The sequence below is a fragment of the Ornithorhynchus anatinus genome, chromosome 7, assembly GCF_004115215.2.
Source record: "Ornithorhynchus anatinus isolate Pmale09 chromosome 7, mOrnAna1.pri.v4, whole genome shotgun sequence".
NCBI classification, from domain to species: domain Eukaryota; kingdom Metazoa; phylum Chordata; class Mammalia; order Monotremata; family Ornithorhynchidae; genus Ornithorhynchus; species Ornithorhynchus anatinus.
Window position 1 is genome coordinate 6497242 of NC_041734.1, and position 20988 is coordinate 6518229.

Below are 20988 nucleotides of genomic sequence, written 5' to 3' on the forward strand. Positions count from 1 at the left end.
TTAGATGATTATTAAGAATAATCCGTAAGTGGACTAATCAGGCTCACACAAGTCACTGGTTCTTAATTGGTGAGAAGAATCTCGCCAGCTGCTCAATGAGGTTGAATATCAGCCCTGACATGAGAGGGGTGTGTTATCACGTGAGCTGAGGTGGGGCGGTGGAAGCTGGACCGGAACTCTCCCCCGGGAGAGAATTGAGTCCGTGGAAGGCCACACACCCGTGTGTACTCCGTAATAGAAAGTCATTTGTCACCATCTGTGCATCGTGGCTTGCGGGTATTACTCACCTGCCTGCTGTTTCTTCAGCAGCCAAGGCTCCTGGCTGGGCTATGCCCATTCTAGCAGGTGGCACCCGAGTGGCCCAGGATCTTTTCAGGGGATCTGCTTTCTCAACAGGGGGCCAGAGGGCCCGGGTACTGGGGTGACTGGCAGGCAACCTCCAAGGGGCCTCGAGTTCTGGAAGCCAGGATCACCTGCTATCTGGGCCTGCATTCTTGGGAGGCCCATTTACGACCCCACCCAGCTGCACGGGACCTACCAGCCACCTCTGTAGTAGCAGTGGGGAAGATGCATCTACCCTAGCGGTTGGCACAGAGGGAGAGCTTAACGTATATCACCATTAAGTAGAAATATCACTTCTGTTGCCTATCGCTTAAGTAAGAGATTGCTCCCTTCAAAAGAGGACACGGGGTATGAGCACTCTAGCATTCATTCAGTCTTATTTATTGAGTGCTTACTATGTGCAAAACACTGTACTCAGCACTTGGCAGAGTACAATATGACAACAAACAGACACATTCCCTGCCCATAACAAGCTCATGGTCTAGAGGATTTCTTGGTGAACAAAATCAGGCCCAAATGGGATTTGGCAAGGAGGCAAGTGATGTGGGCATAGGACCAGTGGATAGAGAAAGTTGTTCGTTTTTACTTCAGTTATTACCGGCTTTCTCATCAGACACCCAAGTGTGTTGTATGCATTTCTCCATCTCAGCTAAAGGGATTGCAAGAAGACTTGAACTATTGGTTTGATAAAAGAATCTCCAATAATCTCTCATTACTCAGTAGCTTGACATTTGCAGCAGGATGGGAGGAGGTATTTTCTAGGGTCTGTTATAAAAACAGAGCAAATCTCCCAAATTCAGGATCCTGGGGTACTCATTTAATGAAAAACAGATGGAGCATTTGGTGGGCGGGGAAAGTCTTTTCCCTTGGGTCACCTCATGTCCACTCATTGGTTGTCCCTGGTGAGCCTCTGGTCCCCGATATTTCAGCAAGGGTCAGCAGAGGCTAGGGATCCTCCACAATAATAATAATAATAATGATAATGGCATTTGTTAAGCGCTTTCTAAGTGCTGGGGTAGATACAAGGTAATCAGGTTGCCCCACACTGGGCTCACAGTCTTTATCCCCATTTTACAGATGAGGTGAATGAGGCACAGAGAAGTCAAGTGACTTGCCCAAAGTCACATAGCTGATCAGTGGCGGAGCCGGGATTAGAACCCACCACCTCTGAGTCCCAATGCCCATGCTCTTTCCAGTATGCCACCCTGCTTCTCTATCTTCTGCTTCACTATCTCCCAGAGACAGTGGCTCAGTAAAAAGCGGTCATCGGGAAGTTAAAACACTTTGCCTTCTCTGCAGTCAATGCTCCGATCAGCTCGCTGAGATCTTGTTCCGTCTCTTTAGCGGGATGGCATCCCAGCCCCGAAACGCTTTCTCTTCTTACCGAGAGTTGGCCTTTCCCATTATTATAGCCAAGGGGGAGGCCATCGGAACCCTACGCAGGCAAGAGCCCAAGAGGTCATCCTCACACCTCCCTACCAAACACAGGCCTCTCCAAGTGCATGACGCCATACTATTTTTGTGATGGGAGAGAGGTGCATGCTCACACTGGCAGACACACAACACAAATAGATCTTGGTAGACTGTAAGCTTGCTGTGGGCAGGGAAAGTGTCCCCGAACTCTGTTACATTATACTCTCCCAAGTGCTTAGTACACTGTTGTGCACACTCTAAGTGCTCAATAAATACCATCGATTGATCGGTGGCCCCAAAATGGCACTTCCTGCAGTAACCATCACCAAAACAGTATAATTTAGGGTGTCCCGTGGAACTGAGGCCGGAGATCTGACCTTTCAGGGGACTTAATCGGGCAGGAAATGTTCAGCCATTGCTCAGAAGGGTGCTCGGTGTGCTTTACTTGGACTCGTTGAATGTCTTCGGGCCGTCTCTCGGGGTCCCTCCGCCATCAAGAAGCCTTCCCAGGAATAAGCAGCTCAGGGAGAGGAGAGCAGTGAGTGAGATTGGAAGAATGCTGCTTTCTCTTCCAAACTCTCCCATGATCCATTGTGTTCTTGGGTCACTCCCTGAGCCCTTCTGGGACTCAGTTTCCCGCTCTCTAAAATGGAAGTCCCAACACCTACCGCAGCTCAGTGAGAGAAGGGCAGATGAGAGTCTGGAAAGTGCTTTGAGCTCCTTGGAGGTAAACTCTAGCAGCACCTGGGTGTCGTTATTATCATTAGTCACATGAATTTCTAATTAACCACCCAAATTACAGTTGCTAATTATGTAATATCATCATTATATCACTATTAGTCATGATGCTGGTGTTCATTCCTAGCCAGTGGGAGCCTACCCGGTGGCTCCAGCTCAGAGCAGAGAGTTATGGTATGATTTGCGTGGGGAGACTGGGCTGGCCTTCCGTGACCCCTGACCGGGTGTGAAGTTCCAGCCACAAGATCTCTCTCGTGACCAGAGTCCTGCTCAAGAGCCAGTGGGATTTCGAAGCTCGTTTGGGGTACATGTCTCAAAAATTGTACACAGAAGGGGCAGACCAGACTGCTTGTTCGTCCTTACCTCTACCCCTCTGTCTGCCCCAGCTCCCCACCTCCCCCCTGCCATCATTTGAAGGTAAACTCATCATATTTTGTGAGGCTTTTCTCACAAAGTAAGAATTAAGTGGTCTGGGAAATATTGATTTGCATTCAAATGATGACTTTTATTTTTAATCCCACAGGGAGATAATGGATCTTTGACATGTTTATGACTCTTCCCTCTTTGTTGTGTAAAGCAGCGACCCATTCCCATGGCAGAGACCTGTCTCTGCACTGTCAACCCTTTACTGTGTGGACCCTGGGTGTGGGGCGGTGGGAGGGTCGAGGCGGGGAGGAGGAGGGTAGAACCGTGGTGGGGCCCACCATGGAATGTTTCTCGAAGGATGGACTCCCTGTCCTTGAGGCGCATACTGTCTACTGAATACACAGACAGACACGTGTGTGTGTGTGTGTGTGTGTGTGTGTACACGCATGCATGGGGAAGCTTACTTGGTCTCCCTGGTGGCGACGTTCCAACCAGTCAGTCCCATCCTATCTGCTGGGCAAAATAACGCAGGCATTCTCTGGTCGTAGAACGTGGGCAGAAGGGAAGGTGCTGATCTTCGATGACTCCTTCGAGCACGAAGTGTGGCAGGAGGCCACGTCGCTGCGCCTGATCCTCATCGTGGACGTGTGGCACCCGGAGCTGACGCCCCAGCAGCGCCACAGCCTCCCCGCCATTTAACCGGGATTCGGGGGCCCGCGCCCATTGGCCAGTCGATGCCCCCCCCCCGCGTGCCCGGCAGTCGACAAGCCCACGGGCCCCTCTGCCTCATCAGACTTGTGGCGCGAGGACCGCCCAGCTCGCAGAAGCGCCGGGGCCCCACCCCAAACTTCTGCCTGCTTCGGGCTCTGGGGAGGAGTCCGGCCCTATCGCACCCGAGTCAGCGCCGATGGGGCACCGGATCGTCTGCCTTGCCAGCCAAAGATTTCTCATCGGGAAAAGGTACTTCTGTCGATACCAACCAGTGTGCGTGGAGAGGGAAATGCAGATATTGTGAATAGATGGTTTTATTTTGTAATTTTTGTACCTGATTGTATTTTTCTATTGCACCTTTGATCTTTACCATGAACCACTACTTCTGGCTTTGGGTCATTTTCACAGAGAAAGCATGGAGTGCCATGAACCTCCAGCTGTTGGCTCTGGCACACAGATAAGCTGTGGCTTTTCTCCTCCCAACTAGTCCCTTTGGGTCTTCTATCCCCTGCAGGAAAGATGTGGTTGGGTCTTCTTTGGGCAGTGGGGGATGTGAAGCACTCTGGCTGGAGCTCTTGCTCCCTTATACCTTGTAGCCTAGGGTCTCCCACCGTCAATCTCCAGGCGGATGGTGGAAGGGCTCGTGTTCCCTGCCCTTCCCCAATCCCTCCTGGAAAATAATCAGCAATTGAGTCCCAACCCCACTTAGTAATGACCAAGATTTATTGAAAATCAAATCTCCTTATCATGCCTCCTTAAGCCTACTGCAAAAGGTCCCTCCGGGGAGAGTCAGCTCACAGCTGTCCTCCTTGATCCACTGCATGCCCAAGCACAACCAGGAACTGCCCTTCTTGTAGGGGTAGATTAAGATACGGGGGCAGTTGAGGCAAATTGAAATACACTGTGAACCTTCTCCTCTCGGAGAGGTGACCTCTCCCTCTTCCCTGAAAGATCTCACCTCTTGCCAACACATTACATTTGGCCAGAAAACAGCCAATAGAGGAAGCGGTTGTTGAGTTCTCTTCAAGGAAGGAGCCCTCGTTAATATCAGTCTCCACTGACAATTCAAATTTTTTTCCAGAGAGGATTAAGTCATTCACATTCAGAGCCACAGTATCAGCGCAGCAAAGCATTCTGTTCTCCCCTAAGCCGGGGCACGGTTAGGAACGCATTCGCTGAACAGTGCAGTTCCACTGGCTCTTGCACTGTGCTGGTCCCTTGGTGAGTTCCACTATGAACAAAGGCTTCTGAAAGAGCTCCTCCAGCAAGAGGGAAAGCACGATTCCCGTTACTGGAAATGCGCTGCCCTAACTGCCTCATTGGGAAATCCCAAGACATAATCCCTTCCAATTCCAGTGGGTCACGGTATTTCTAGGCAGTAGTCACACAGTGTGTCCCAGGCAGCTTGATAAATGAGGTTCCCACAAATCATGGGGCTCTGAGGATAGAACCTAAAGCTGATGAATTATTGATGAGTTTTTTGAAGTGTTGAAAATGGAAAGTTATTTCAATAAACAAGTCTGGAATTTTCTAGCTCTTTTCTTTGGATTCCCGTTGCCGTTCTTGAATATTGCATCTGACTTGACTCTGTTTACATGTTCACCGAGCATGTTAAAAATGGGAGGAGGAGGAGGAGATGGGTTGCTGTGTCCCAGCCCACCCTGGGGACCAGCTGCCAAGAATAGACCAGCATGATGCAGCACAGCAATCAAGAAAGGAGCCAGTTCCCTCAGAGCAGAAGCTTCGTAAGAATTGGGAACTGAGGAGGCAAAAGCCAGGTGCTACAAACCCTGAGTTTCATTTAGTGGGTTTATTTCCCAAATTTCTTTCCCTTTACTGATCTCATTTTTGTCCTCCCGCCATCCCCAGGAGGTGCCGGCATGGTTAGTGGGTGCCCAGTGAAGTCGGAACTGCAGTTCGCTATCATCAGTGGTGTCTCTTTTGGGTGCCGAGCAAGGCTCTCTGAAGCACAAGAAAGTCACTTCCCCAGAGGTTTCTTCCTGGAGCTCCTCTTTTTTGTGGCTATTATGGTATGTCTTAAGCGCTTACTGGGGGTCGAGCACTATTCTAAGTGCTGTTCCGCATACGGGGATCACAGTCTAAATAGCGAGAACAGGCATTGAATCCCCAATTTACAGATGAGGAAACTGAGGCACGGGGAAGTTCAACTTGCCCAGGGTGACCCAGAAGGCCCAAGTCCTTTCTACTAAGCCACGCTGCTCCTCAATCCGCTCTATGACCCAGAGTGTTATATGACCTGTATTTGTTTATTTCTCTCACCAAGAAACCTCTGCAACAGGTAGGTGGGTCCAGCTCCTTCCAGTGGCTACAGACCCTTGTACCCTGGCAAGTTTTCTATTTCTGGCAGTACCTAAATTCAGACAGCCCAAAGCCTGTCCTTGTCAACCGCAAGTGAGGAGGGAGGCTTGTCACCCTCAAAATTCACTCGCTGCCCACTCCTAGGTGGGTTATAGAAGCAGCATGGCCTAATGGACAGAACCTAGGCCTGGGAGTCAGAAGGACCTGGGTCACTTGTCTGCTGTGTGGTCTTGGCCAGGTCACTTCGTTTCTCTGTGCCTGTTACCTACTCTGTAAAATGAGGATTAAGACTGTGAGCCCCTGATTAGCTCGTAGCTATCCTAGCACTTAGTATAGTGCCTGGCACATAATAAGGGCTTGGAAAGAGCACGGGCTTTGGAATCAGAGGTCATGAGTTCAAATCCCAGCTCTGCCACTTGTCAGTTGTGTGACTGTGCGCAAGTCACTTAACTTCTCTGTGCCTCATTTACCTCATCTGTAAAATGGGGTTTAAGACTGTGAGCCCCCGTGGGAAATCCTGCTTCCCCTGTGTCTACCCTAGCGCTTAGAACAGTGCTCTGCACATAGTAAGCGCTTAACAAATACCAACATTATTATTGCCATTAAAAAAAAAAGTGTGACACAGCTTTTGGGTGCCCCTGAGTGTTGTCACGAGTGAGCCCCCTGTGATTTTTCAAGAGATCAAAAAGAGCTTCTCCAACCAACCCAGATCTGAAAGAAAATGCCAGGTCGGGAAAAGGGCGTTTTGTCCTTCAGTATTTATTTAACAGGGAGTGAATGAGACGGAGAAGGACAGTCCAACTCAAGGCCAAGGAGTTTGGTAACATTTGTCTCTTCCAGTATTGATTGGATTTGGCTTCTTGTAACTGTACGGCGAACAGGGAGAGAAACGTCAAATGATGCAGTGCACGTGGAGGGCCACCGTCTTACATTCATGTTACGAGTCTGGGGGAGTCAAGGGCCATGTCACATGACCATCCAAGTCCTGGGATTGGGGGGAACAGGGCTTTCCACAGGTGGCTGGAGGTCGGGGCCTTGTCCTAGTAGCCCCAGCGTTCTGACTGGATGCAGAAGTCTGGACCCTTATACCTGTCCAGAACCTCCAGCTTCCCAAATGGCCCCATCTATTAAAAACTGAGTGACCCTGTGCCTCTACCTCATAAGGCAGATGTGCAGCAAGTGATGGATGTTAACCGTGGTTAATATCCATCCACATTTGCTAATCGGGGGCCGCCCTGGTCAGTGCACACCCTCTCCTTCTGCTCCCTCTGCTGAGCTGCAATGGTTGGCATCCAGTACATCCACGAGCACCACGACCCGCTGTATGGCTGGCAACCTGCACAGTGCCATTGGGAGGAAAGAGGCATAAAAACTGCCCATCTAGCTTATGGGAACATTTATGGCACAATGATTTCTTACGGTTTTTTCTGCATTGCGTGGCCCTTTCCACTTGAAGGAGAGGACTCTGCCGGCAAGTCAAGCAGGTAAAGAAATTAAATGATCTTTGGCTTTTCAGTCCCGTTTTCCGGTTCTCAGCCGCCGTGAGGTGGGTCATGGTCTGGGCTCCCCCAGCCGGCCCAGACCCCGGCGGACTGGTTGTGGGACGGAAGAGGATTGACAGGCTCAGTGATGCCTCAGTTGGCCAGAGTGACCAGGAGGAACCACTGGGCCCCTCCACCGCCGCCCGGGGAGGAAAATCATCACAGCGCTGAAGCGAAATCATTGCGTTGCAGCTTGTGGGTGTCTTCCATCCACACGGTGGGTGGCCGGTGGTTCGCTCAGGGTGGGGTGGGGTGGGGGAGGAATCATGGTTGCAGGGTGTTGTTGAGATAAGCAGGCTTACAAGCTCTTGGGCTGAACCTGCTGATGCTGGTGATGTTTTAAAAAAAAAAAAGGGAAATTTCTGAAGCTATTCCTGTCTTGAGGCTTCACAGTAGATAGCTCTGATGTTGGCTCTGCACAAATTGATATACTTTACTTGAAAATGCACTTCATCTCAATTTTGCAAATGTAGTGGGGATCCCTGTCTAATGGTATGCGTGTGTGTATGTATACAAAGAATTTAAATCCTCCTCTCTTCAGTCATTTTGTGTGTGTGAACAAAGAGTTTAAGTCCTGCCCGTGTCCGTCCTCTTAATGCCATAAATCTGAAGGGAAAAAAACAGAAGAAAGCCTTACGTCCACAGGTGACTTTCTTCAGCGGTGTTTCCCGCCCGCACACAAGGAAAGAAACCTGGGCCCTCCAGTCTCGGCGGAGCTTTGGCTGCCCAAATAGATGGAGCCGGGGACTCCAGATGTGGCTCTGGAGCCGTAGAGGACCTCGGTCAAGCAGGCTGCAAGGGCCGCTCCGTCGCACCCTGCCGCTGCTCGAATCTGGGACGCAGGCGACCTGGAATTCAGTCCAGAGCCAGGAGAGGCTGAGTGTTCTCGTTCTCGCCCTTCTCCTCAGGTTTCAGGGTGCCCGCTTCCACCACAGACTGAGACCTGAAAGCACAGACACACGTACATATGCATGCTAGACTGTAGGATCCATTTAGTTCTGGGTCCAGCCACACACAGGTGACCACGGGCAGTGCAGCATCCGAGGATTGTCAGAAAGCAAGATATGGCAGCGGGAGGTGGGCTTACTCTGATTCCTGAAGTTTGGGAAAAGAAGCTGCAGTTCCCGGTTTTCTCCTTTAGCATTAAGGTAAGGCTGCTCTTCCCTCTTGTCGTCAATGAGAATTGTGAGATTGAAGCAGTGTTCTCAGCTTACCTGATGTCACTGGCCCCCGTGGCCAGTGGGAGACATCTATTTCCCTCTCGCACAGTGTGCTGTCCATGTCCTACCCTGCCTCTCACTCGGCCCCCACGGACCTTACTTAATGGCGACTGGGGCCTCAGCCAGAAATGGGTGGTTGCCCCCCGGAACTGCAGAAACACAGGTCCTGAAAGACCACCGAGGTGGCGGCCAGTCTTCTGCACTCCCAGATCAAGACCCCACCCCAGCAGGGCCTGGTGTCCCGGCCGCTGCATGGCCTCGGCTTAGGATGGGGTGTTGGCCAGATTGGAGGCGGTGGGGAGGACGATAAGGACCTCAGAGCAAATCTGCTCAGTCCCTGGCGGGGGGGGGGGGGGGGGGCAGAGGTAATCTCGGTTGAGATCATTTGTCTGGTCTGGGGAGAGAGAAATTGAGCTCAGGCTGGGTGATAAGCTCAGGACCATGTGTCTAGAAACCAAGGAGCTTGGCTGACCGTTGGTGGAGCAGCCCTGGAAACAGAAGGAACCTTTGGATTCACTAGAATAGTAGATGTTAGGAGTGAAGGAAAACCTAAGAAAATCCCACCTAAGATTCTGACAGACAACTGTCCTTTCCTCCTTTTGTTTCTCCAATATGTAAAAGCACCGGGGCAACCTTGTTATCGCAGCCTAACTCTGCCAAGCCACATCCTGGCCAGCTTGCTTGGCCTGAGAATCACTGAGGCAGGGGCAGACTGCTGCCAGAATTCCAGATGGAATTTTCTTGACTTTTCCTTCACTCCTTGCATCGTCTATTGTAGTGAAGCCGGAGGTTCCCTCTGGACCTTTCTAGAGGGGCTCCAGTGGTGCGCCCGTCCCCTCTGAAAGGGGACCTTTGGAGTCTCTGCGGTCTAGGATCATGGCCAGCTTGGTCTCCCTTTTAATAACTGAACTTGATTCCTTTTTTTTCTTTCAGTTTCCAACTGTGGGGCTCAGAGGTGATGGCCCAAACCCTCCTCCTCTTTGAGCATAGATGGAAAAAGGAGTTCCCTCAGCAAGGGGTGAGGAAACACTGGACTGATTAGCTGTTAAGAGGGCTGCTGTTCACCCTCGACACAGGTGGGAGCCCGGTGGAAAGAGAACTTGAGCAGACAGAACAGGAGTTTCCTGATCTCTCTCCTTCTCTGCAATCTCGTATTTCCTCTTGCCTTCAAGTCATCTCTATTTGGATGTCCTGCCAACACTTCCAACGTGCAAAACAGAACTCCTCACCTTCCCACCCAAATCCCGTCCTCCCTGTGACTTTCTTTCACCTTAGACAGCACCTCCATCCTCTCATCTCACTAGCCTATAACACTGGCGGTAACCTCAACTCGTCTCTCACCTTAAATCCATATTTTAATCTGCTGCCTGGATCATTTTTCTACAAATTCAGTCCATGGTTCCCCAAACCTCAATAACCTCCAATGGTTGTGCCCAGCCACATCTACATCAAACAGAAACTCCTTGCCATTGGCTTTGAAGCACTCAATCAGCTTGCCCCCTCCTATCTAATCTCACTGATTTCCTACTACAACCCAGCTGCACACTTCACTTCTCTAACACCAACTTATTCATTGTGCCTTGAGGTCTTCTATCTCGCTGCCACCTCTTGACCTCATCTGCCCTGGAACTCCCTCCCCTCCCCTTCACATCTGAGAGACCACCACTCTCACCACCTTCAAAGCCTTATTAAAATCACATCTACTCCGAGAGGCCTTCCCCAAGTAATGAGAAACCCTCCTTTCTCCTATTCCTCCTCCTTTCTGTGGCACCCTTGCATTTGGATTTGTACCCTTTATTCACCCCACCCTCAGCCCCACAGCACTTATTTATTTTAACACCTGTCTCCCCATCTACACAAACTTCCTTGGTTTTTTTGGTTTGTCTTTTGTTTGTTTTGTTAATCACATACTACGTGCCAGGCCCTATACTAATTGCTGGGGTAGGCCTTTTCCTTGTGGGCAGGGAACGAGTCTACTAACCCATTAAATTGTACTCTCCCAACTGCTTAGTAAAGTGCTCGGCCCAAGCAAAGTGTTCAAAAAATATGATTAATTCTCGTTCTACCTTAACAGGAATTGAATCTCCATTTTACAGATGAGGAAACAGAGGTCAGGAGAAGTTAGAGATTTGCCCAAGATCACACAGCAGACAAGTGGTGAAGCCAGGAATAGAACCCGGGTCCTCTGACTCATGATCATGCTCTTTCCACCCCATAGCACTACTTTTTTAATAAGCTCCACTCTGTACCCTTCTGCCAGGTCAGACAAGCAGGAGTTTGTTTTAGAAGAAAATGTAGCTATATCCAAGGCCTTTTCACATCCCCACTAATCAGGGCCGGCCCCGGCCACCGTGGAGGGTTGAGTTTAATCCCACAGTGGCGCAAAAGGCCAAAAAGGTCTGTTGGCCAATTGGTTAGGAGATAACCTCCCCTGAAACTGTTTGCTGATCACATTTAGCAGAACTGCTGAGCCGCCTCTGCCCAGAGTCCAGGAAGGGCTTTGTGCCAGAATGCCTCAACTCCCTCCTCCCCTTCCCACCCTACCCTCCTACCTCTGTTTGTTTGCTTACCCCATTAGTGGGGAATGTATGCAAATATTGCAGGTTGGGAGCAGCATACCAGCCCAGAAAACCCAAACACTGAAATGCCCTCTTTTCCTTAAAGGACTCTAGGGTTGGGGGACCTGGAGCTGACCCAGCTTTTGCCCTGTCCTTCCACCTAGCCCACCTTAACTCCTCCCATTACCCATCAGAGAAGCCTTCTAAGGAGGCAGGACTCAGGACACCAGAGTTCTAATTCCGCTGCCACCACTGGACTAAACTTCTCTATGCTTCAATTTCCTGGTCTGGAAAATGGAGATTAAATACCTGTTCTCCCAACTGCTAAGATTGGGAGTCCTGTGTGGGATAGGGACTGTCTGATCTGAATCGATTACCACAGTGCGTGGCACAGAGTACATGCTTAGCAGAGTACCATTTTCACCCTCCTCCCAGGCCATCCTTTACCCTGCTTCCCAGATCATTTCCCTAAAACATTTTTCTGCACACTTCTCCCTCCTCCAAACCCTTGCTTTTTGCTCATCCCATTTGGCATCAAGCAGAATCTCCTGACCCAGTTGACTTTAAGACAGCCAACCCACTCCCTCCCCACTACTTCTTCTCTCATTCCTCTCCAGCCAACCTTCTCTCTGGGCCTCACTCTCACTTTGAATCATACTAGACCACTCTTCCGGGCTTCAGAGCCCTTCTGAAACCACACTTCCTTCAGGAAGCCTTCCTTGGTTCCTCTCCCCGTGTCTGATTCCCCACCAACTACACACAGCTACCCGAAGCATTTTGGTCCATGCCCTCACCTCTCTTTCTGCTTCCCTTCTTCCTCCTGTCCATCCATCACTTTAGGAGCTGCCTCCCCTGGTAGATTGAAAGTGGCAGGGGGTGTAGGCCCAGCCTTTAACCTCTAGCACAGGTCCCTTGGGGAAAGCTCAGCGAAAGAAAATTGAGCCAGGCTTTTGTTAAACACAAGCCTGTAAGTCATTCCCTACTCCTTATTGGGAAATGTGAAGTACATAAAGTAGTCCCCTCTGATCGAGAGGACTTTCACAGACCAAAGAAAGGTAAGCAGCCTACTGTGACAAATCCAAGTCATTTTAAAAAAACTATAGCAGGCCCTAGACAAAAATAACAAATTCTATTCTCTCCACTCCCCTGATGGATGCCAGTGGGGAGGACAAGAGAGGAGAGAGAAAGTACAAGGGGCCAGGTGGGGATTGTGGGCCAAGGTATTAAGGTACCCCAATAAAGGTATAAAGGAGGAAGAAACACAGCTGTGCAGATAGGCCCCAGGGGGAAGTGCGTGGAAAAGTCCCTCAGAACTAGCAGCAGCTTCAACTCCTTAAGAAAGAAACTGTGCAACGCTACTATCTCCACTCTGCCATACTCCGTGCCCCGCATCATCAGCTGGGAGGGAGAGCCACCCCGATCCATATCCACAGGCCAACGTCACCCCAGGACAACCAGCCAGGGCTACCACTGCTCACACCGCTGGGTCAACGTGCCACCAAAGGGCAGACAAAAGTCCCAGGGGGACCAAGCCCATCACAGGCACAGGCCATGCTCCTGGCCAGGGCTACTAGGGTTGGGGAGGGAGGGAGAGCTGGGCCATATCATTCTGCTGTGTGTGAGCACATGCACTGGCAATCTAACTCAGACGCCGGTCTCTTGCTGCCGTCCCCTAACGCGAGTAGCCTATCTCGGGCAGTGGGCTGTTTCCTGCCTGCTTGAAAAAAATTAACTAGCACCTCTTTTGGATTTAAATGGGTCCCCAAACCCTCCCTGCCCGATTGCAGGTCTCACCTCTTCATGGGCTTGGGTGAGCACTCTCTCTCAAGGTTGGAGGACGTGTGTTTCACGTGCATGGCGTTGTAGGCCGTGTGCGTGTAGTCGTTCTCGTCACTATAGTCGGGACCCAGCAACGTCCGTGCCCACGTTCCCATGTCGTAGGGCGGGAGCGTGCCTCCGAACTCCGAGGGCAGGGACTCGGGGTGGATGAGCTGGTGAAGGCTGTTCAGATTGTTTCCGTGGAGGAAGATCTGCGGGGAAGCAATAACCAACCATCTGAGCATTTGAGGCCTCCCTCAAACCAAACCGCACAATGTGGCCTTTGGGAGGGGCCGGTCCACTGCTTGACCCTGAAGAGAATATTTATTGTGATGTGGAGGATCAGGATCCCCTGGTCTTAAGAGGCAAGCTAGACCCCTCTTCTCCGTTTCAGATGGCTCTTTCCCCGGTACCTTGAAACACCAAAAAAACCCTTCTCCCGATCCCACCGCACCCGGCAACTACTGCCTCGCAAACCTGCCCAATCTCCTTGGATGGTTTTTATGCACCGGCTGCCTTCATTTCCTCCCCAAAAACTCTCTCTTTGACTCTCTACGGTCAGATTTTCAACACCTCCCCCCCGCCCACTACTTCACTGAGATCTGACTAGCTCTTCTCTGTACTGATCCTCCTTGACCTCTTAGCCACCATCAACACCCCCCTCTCGGAATGCTATCGATCAACAGTATTTACTAAACACTTGCTGTACGCAGAGCATTCTACTAAGAACTCCGGAGAGTACAATAGAACAGAATCAGTAGACACGTTCCCTGTCTGCTTAGGCTGAACTTAAAATGGTGAGTGGCCCTCAGTAAGCCTCCAATAAATACTAGAGCTACTACATGAAACTCCTGCAGTGTGATTTCCATACCTCGAGCTGGGTTTGGGGACAGAATTCCTCCTTTGCTCCCGAGCCGGTCTGGGCTCTGTGACATCCCACAGGGCTGGCCAGCCGCCAACAGCTGCCTCTCCATTCCAGCCTGTCTGCTGGGTCGGGGGCTCTGCTACTCCTGTGCTGGGGGCCCTGTATTCTCTGTTCCCAGCCATTCCCTCCGCACCTCCCCAGAGCCCCCATCAGCTCGTCCTTCCCGGGGAGCGGGAGGGAGCTGTCCTCAGGAAAAAGTCTCTCCTCATCTGTCCCTGCTTATGTCACCGCGGGGCCGAGGTCAGAACACTAACAAGAAGCCCGGCTGGGAACGAACGCCCGCTCTCTGAATGGTCCATGATCGAACCGCTAGCTCCCACTCCTGCAAACATTTATCCAAAAATAGGCATCTGCTTATTTGCAAACCATCCCAGTTTCTCGAGTTTGTGACTGTCTCTTGAAAAACAACCTAGTCCTGCTGAATTATTGATTGCATCCTGGACTTTTACAAAATCCAGCTGAGACTCCACCACTCTATAGAGGGATAACAGTAAAAAAGCACGCATGTGTGTAAAAGAAAGACAGGGAAGGTAGTGGGGAGAGAACGATGATGAGACACACAGAGCAGGACCCACTATTGAGGCTATTAAGCTTCATAAAGGATTCATTTTTCTTTACCCTTTTCCGTGTCTTGTCTTTGAGGAACGGCTTGATTAGCGTGTACAGGGCATGGATGTACCAGGGCTGGTTGACAAAATGGACGCCTCCAAACCGCGCGGGAAAGCTGTCCTGTGGGGGGAAAAGGGAGAAACGGAGACCAGTGAACATATACACTCGGTTCGGCCGAGAGGCAGGCAGGCAGTTAGCCAGCGGGACCACGGCCCAACAAACCCGCCTGCTTTTTAATCAGTGGTTTAGGCCCTAATGGCACTTATCCCTCCCCCACCCCACTCCCATTAGGCTAGACCTCCCTCCCTCCCTCCTCACACCGCCAACCTCCCGCGGCCCTCCCTCCCCAAGCCCGCTTTGGGGGATTCCTCAGATTGAAAGAGAAGGATGAATAGAGCTGCGGGCTGCCTCTATTGCCTTGGTTCTTCGTCTCTCCCTCCCCTGGACGAGGAGGGTCTGAGTCTAATTTTTCTTTGTCTTATGTAACCAAGCTCTTGGTTCCCACACATAACATCTCCCTTCACCCCACCTCCTCCAGCCCCGGCCCCACATTATCATGACAATGGGTGGACTTTCCAGTTGAAGAAGCACAGTGTTGGAGAAAGTTGGGGGGGCCCGGGGAGGGGGAGGTTGGAAATGCTGATGAGGGAAGGTGCAGTGACAGCGGCACGTGACAGCACCATGGAAACCACCAAGCCGAAGGTCTGCTGCCAGGTTGGGAAGGGGTGGATGGGCATTCGCTCTGTGGACACCGAACACCTAGACAGGTGACGGCAGCGGCAGCTTCTTCCTCCCCGAAGAAGGGAGAGCTGACCCCTCCCCATCCCCAGAGCCTTGGAGGCATCTATAAAAACAGTCTGGGCTGGGGCTGGGTGGGGGGTTGAGGTTACAGGGATACTGCTGGGTTCCAGCCACCCCATAATCACTGCAGGGGTGTCAGTTCCTTCCTCACTCCATCCTCCACCATTCCCGGTGGCTTTTCTGGTCCCTCCCCATGCCCCAAACTCAACACCCTCCCCGCTCTGTCTCCTCCCTTTGTCACATCTCTGTCCTGGGTCTCCTACTGCTGCTCCCTGTCTCGGTACCCCAGGAGGCTGGCTTCTCCCCCTTCTGCATCCCATGGCTCTTTGAATAGGCTCACAGCTCCATCACCAAGTCTGGGATCAGCCCTGGGGAAAACGGGGCAGCTTCTCCAGCTGGGCCGGCCAGGCCCAAGCCCCTAATCGGCCACAGGTCCCATTGCCGTCCTCTGGAGTTCTCCAAACTGAGAATGAATCAGCACCAGGATGGAGGCCCCAACGCCGCGGCTCACAAGACACAGTGGGGCCAGGGAAGGGCAAGGACATGCCATCTGCGCGCTACTTCTGAGGGCCCTTCAGGAGTCAGGTTATAAGATGTTAGGGAGGCACTGAGGCCCGGTGAGAAGAGCTCAGGCCTGGGAGTTGAACTCACTCGACTTCTCCTTGCTTTAGTTTCCTCATCTGTAAAATGGGGATTCATTCCCTCTCCCTGTTAGACCTGTGAGTCCCATGTGGGCATAGACTGGGCCTAACTTTATTAGAGAAGCAGCGTGGCTTCGTGGCAAGAGCAAGGGCTTGTGAGTTAAAGGACGTGGGTTCTAATCCCTGCTCCGTCACTTATCTGCTATTTAACCTTGAGCAAGCCATTTCACTTCTCTGTGTCTGCTACCTCATCTATAAAATGGGGATTAAGACTGTGAGCCCCACGGGGGACAACCTGATTAATTTGTATCTACCCGAGTATTTAGAACAGTGCTTAGCACATAACAAATATTATTATATTATATTATTATTATCTCTACTTACCCCAAAGTACAGTGCTTGGCACAAAGTAAATACCATTACTATTAGGAAGCTCGGGACACTTACAACCTAACTGGAAGGTGGACAAGCCCTTTAACCTCTCTGGGTCTCAGTTTCCTCATCTGTAAAATGGGGATTAGATACCCGCTGTCCTGCCCCTAGGGACAGGAATGGAGACTATATCTGATCTGATGACCTTGTACCACTCCCAGTGCTTGACGCCAGACTCTATACTCAGCAAACACTTGACAAATACCATCATTATCATTGCTAATATAATTATGAATAACTTGATTAGGAGAAAAGCAACGTCAAACCCCAAAGTGAGTGCCAATGCTAAAATCAGATGCTTATCACATTTTTCATTTAACCATTTTAAAACTACTGTAATTTCCCTTTCAGAGCCTCGCTGAAAATTCTCACTTCATTTGTTCCTGTAAGTTGTTCATCTTTCACTGGTTCACTATCTAATCTTTTCTCAAACTTCTCATTTGCATAGAATCACCTTGCAATGGCTCGGGGGGAAAAGGGGGCAGGGAAAGTCCAGAGTTCCACTGCTCCCAGATTTTCCTAGACTCCCTCAGGCGACATGGGACAAGACCCCTTCTTCATCACCCAACTTGCTCCCTTTGCTCTTCCCCCTTCTACCTCCGCCCAGCACCTATGTATATATGTGTATACACATATTTTTATAATTCTATTTCTATATTCTATATATAGAATATATATATATATATATTCTATTTTCTACAGATCAGTTACCTCATCTGTAAAATGGAGATGAAGACCATGAGCCCCACGTGGGACAACCTGATTACCTTGTATCCACCCCAGTGCTTAGAACAGTGTTTGGCACATAGTAAGCGCTTAACAAATATCATTACTGAGAAGCAGTGTGGCTTAGTGGAAGGAACACGGTCTTGGGAGTCAAGGGTTATGGGTTCTAATCCCACCTCCGCCACTTGTCAGCTCTGTGATTTTGGGCAACTCACAACTTCTCTGTGCCTGTTACCTCATCTGTAAAATGGGGATTGAGACTTTGAGCCCCACATAGGACAATCTGATTACCTTGTATTTACCCCAGTGCTTAGAACAGTGCCTGGCATCCAGTAAGCGCTTAACAAATACCACAATTATTATTATTACTGAACAACACCCCAGACGGTGATGCCCAACTGGTTCTGATGTCTTATTTTGGGGACTGGCAAAAAAAAAAGAAAGAAGCACTGTGCCTAGTGGATAGAGCACATGTCTGGGAGTCAGAAGGGCCTTGGGTTCTAATCCTGGCTCCACCAATCATCTGCTATGTGGCCCCGGGCAAATCACTTCACTTCTCTGTGCCTCAGTTACCTTATTTGTAAATGGGGATTAGGACTTTGAGTCTCATGTGGGTCAGGGACTGTGTCCAACCTGATTAGCTTGTATCTACCCCAGTGCTAGTTCAGTGCCTGGCACATAGTACACTCTTAGCAAATACCATAAATACAAAAAAAACCCCCAAAACCCACCAGATCTCCTTCCCCATTTTGTCTGATCCATTTCACTTTGAATTCCAGGGAGGAATTTCAAAATGGAGTCCATTCTTTCCTCCCTGGCATTGGATAGTGGAGGAGGTTGGGGAGAGAGGAAGTTTTCAAAACTAAAATATTGTTTTGTGCACATCTCTATCTACACTCCTCAAGCTCCTCCAATTTTGCCAATCCCACTCTGCATCAAGCAGAAACTCCTGACTGATGGCTTTAAGGCAGTCAACCAGCTCTTTTCCCTACTTATCCTCGCATTTCTCCCTCTATAACCCAGCCTGAATGCTTCACTTTTCTCAATCCAACCTACTCACTATGCCTCATTCTCTCAATGACTTCTTGCTCACACCCTCTTTTCAGGAGCTTCCACCCCCAACCCATCCTGCAGACTGCTGCTCTCGCCATCTTCAAAGCCCTTCTGAAATCATGTCTCCTCCAAGCAGTCTTCCCCGATTAATCTCTCATCTCCCCCTACCCGATACCCCTTATTACTGACATCTCAGTTCTTCCCCGTCACCAAAGCACTTGAGTACTCACCCCTGTTGGACTTCTGTACGTACCTTTATACTTTATTGCTTTCCTTGTAATTTAAGTATCTGTCTTCCCTGCTATTTTATAAGCTCCTTGAGGGCAGGGATCACATCCACTAAGTCTTTTGTACTCTCCCCGGCACTTAGCGCAGAGCTCTATACAGAGCAGCCTCTCCATAAATAACTATTGACTGATCATCGTTCCAAAGGCTCCTCGGAGTTGTAGCTCCAGAGAGAACTATTGCATGCTCAGGGGCAGCTATTCCAACCCTGCAGCCAGGCCAGCGTTTGCAGCTATTGGAAAAAAACCTCCAACGGTATCTGAGATCGGATGAGATCCGCTTCCCAGCACCGTCTACTTCCTTCCTAGCCCCTCCAATTGTTCTGCAGCTGATGAACTCTCTTCGATGAAACCCACTTAGACAAAGCATGACGTTCAAGGTCATGTTCACTACCGAACCGCAGTAACAGCTCAAGAGCCCTGAACTAAGTTCAGTAATCAAACTTGTAATGAGGCTGGAGAAATCAATGGCCTCGATGTTAACCAGATCTCACCGAGAGTATAGAGAAGATCAATGCCTTCTCTGGAAAGGGTCTCAGAGTTCCCCATGGCAGTGCAACAAAACCTTCCCCTTTTTGAATCCTAAAGCAGAAGATTTTCCTGGAGGTTTTCATGGAGGGTGTTTTTCCCAGTTCAAAGCAGTATCTTCTGGGCTCTTAGGGTGCCCAGTGAAAGGAATTTTCCTCTGTACATTCAACCTAATCACATGAATCCCCTTTCCAGTGCCAGGGGCAGATCCCAACGACCTACGAGAAACCAGGGAAAGGCTAAAGAACCTCCATTTAACACACTTGCCCTCTCCTTTGGAAGTGTTCAGTAGAGGGCTCTGCACACAGTAAGTGCTCCATAAATAACCACTGATTGATAGCTCCCATTGAGCTGACTTTTCCAAGGCTCGCGGCTCTACGAGGCTTCTGAATTCATAATCTGCAGGAAGAGAATCGATAGGTTCTCTTCCTTCTCCCCCTCTAGATTGTAAACTTGTTGAGGGCAGAGACTCTGCAGACTGTTATACTGTTCTCTTGTACTCTTGCAAGCTCTTAATACAGCCCTCTGCACACAGTAAGTGTTAACAACAATGTTGGTATTTGTTAAGCGCTTATTATGTGCAGAGCACTGTTCTAAGCGCTGGGGTAGAAACAGGGTCATCAGGTTGTCCCACGTGAGGCTCACAATCTTAATGCCCATTTTGCAGATGAGGTAACTGAGGCACAGAGAAGTTAAGTGACTTGCCCACAGTCACACAGCTGACAAGTGGCAGAGGTGGGATTCGAAGCCATGACCTCTGACTCCCAACCCTGTGCTCTTTCCACTGAGCCACGCTGCTTCTCTATAAACACGACTGACTGATTTGTCCCAAGATGCAGGGAACAGAAGATGTGGGAAGATGCTCAGGGTGAGGCGTTGGTGAAAATGTTTCTCCATAGATCGTTTACCAGACAGATGCTTCTTGAACCCTATTTGTGGGCCTGGCTGAGCTGGCACCTCAATCTAAAAGGAAAAAACATGCGGCTACAGGCAGGGGGATAGAGTACCACAAGGGGTCATCCTGGTTATCGACATCATCATTAAAAAAAAAAAATCCCAGCCTGTTTCACAGGGACCCTATTCTTACTGGTGCCAAGCTTCCCTGAAGTGGAAGGAGGCTAGAGTCTCATGTCAAGGGAAAAGATTTTTCTTTCAGCTGTCCTGTCCATGGGGAGACCTTCACAACCCAGTGGGACAGCACATGTTTTGGGTCAGCCTCTTTTTCCCTTTATTTTCATAGGGCTTTCTTCACAGACACATACCACACACAATATATGCTCATTAATTAATCCATCAATCAATGGTATTTACTGAGTGCTTACTGTGTACCGAGCACTGCACTAAGCGCTTGGGAGAGTACAATATACCAGAGTTGGTAAATATCTTCCCTTGGCCACAGGGAGCTGAGAATCTTCAGTGGGAGAAGGACATTGAAATAAATTCTCCCAAAGCTTTGTGGGACTTCACCTAATATTTGTGGTGTATATTAAATGCCTACTATGAGCCAAGCTCTGTACTCAGCACTGGGGGAAAGGCATTATTTATTGTTATTTATGGTTTTCATTAAAGCACTTACTATGTGCCAGGCACTGTACTAAGTGCTGAGAGAGATATAAATTCGAAACAGTGGACACAGTTCATGTCCCACATGAGACTCACAGTCTTAATCCCCATTTTACAAATGAGGTAACTGAGGCACAAAAAAGTTAAGTGACTTGCTCAAGGTCACACAACAGACAAGAGGTGGAATCAGGATTAGAAACCAGGTCCTTCCAACTCCCAGACCCATGCTCTATCCATTAGACCACGCTGCTATCAGAGCAGACACAGTGCCTATCTCATACGGGGCTCACAGTCTAAGGGAGGATAATGATAATAATGTTGGGATTTGTTAAGCGCTTACTATGTGCAGAGCACTGTTCTAAGCGCTGGGGTAGACACAGGGGAATCAGGTTGTCCCACG

General features: G+C 49.8%; 2 protein-coding genes across 6 annotated transcripts in view; one reads left to right on the forward strand and one right to left on the reverse strand.

Annotated features, from left to right (window-relative positions):
• ASPH (aspartate beta-hydroxylase) overlaps positions 1-5118 on the forward strand; it is a 128547-nt gene extending 123429 nt beyond the window's left edge. For all 5 annotated transcript variants that reach the window (XM_029069886.1, XM_029069883.1, XM_029069887.2 and 2 more), the window contains one exon: positions 3408-5118. In XM_029069886.1, the coding sequence (XP_028925719.1) occupies positions 3408-3558 (151 nt within the window). In that variant the 3' untranslated portion in view covers positions 3559-5118. The remainder of the gene's footprint in view (positions 1-3407) is intronic.
• A 1514-nt stretch (positions 5119-6632) lies between these two features.
• Positions 6633-20988, reverse strand: part of CLVS1 (clavesin 1) — an 83721-nt gene continuing 69365 nt past the window's right edge. The window contains exons 5-7 of the mRNA XM_029068307.2: positions 14570-14680; positions 13003-13238; positions 6633-8373 (exon numbers count right to left, since the gene is read on the reverse strand). Of these exons, the coding sequence (XP_028924140.1) occupies positions 8286-8373; positions 13003-13238; positions 14570-14680 (435 nt within the window). The 3' untranslated portion in view covers positions 6633-8285. The remainder of the gene's footprint in view (positions 8374-13002; positions 13239-14569; positions 14681-20988) is intronic.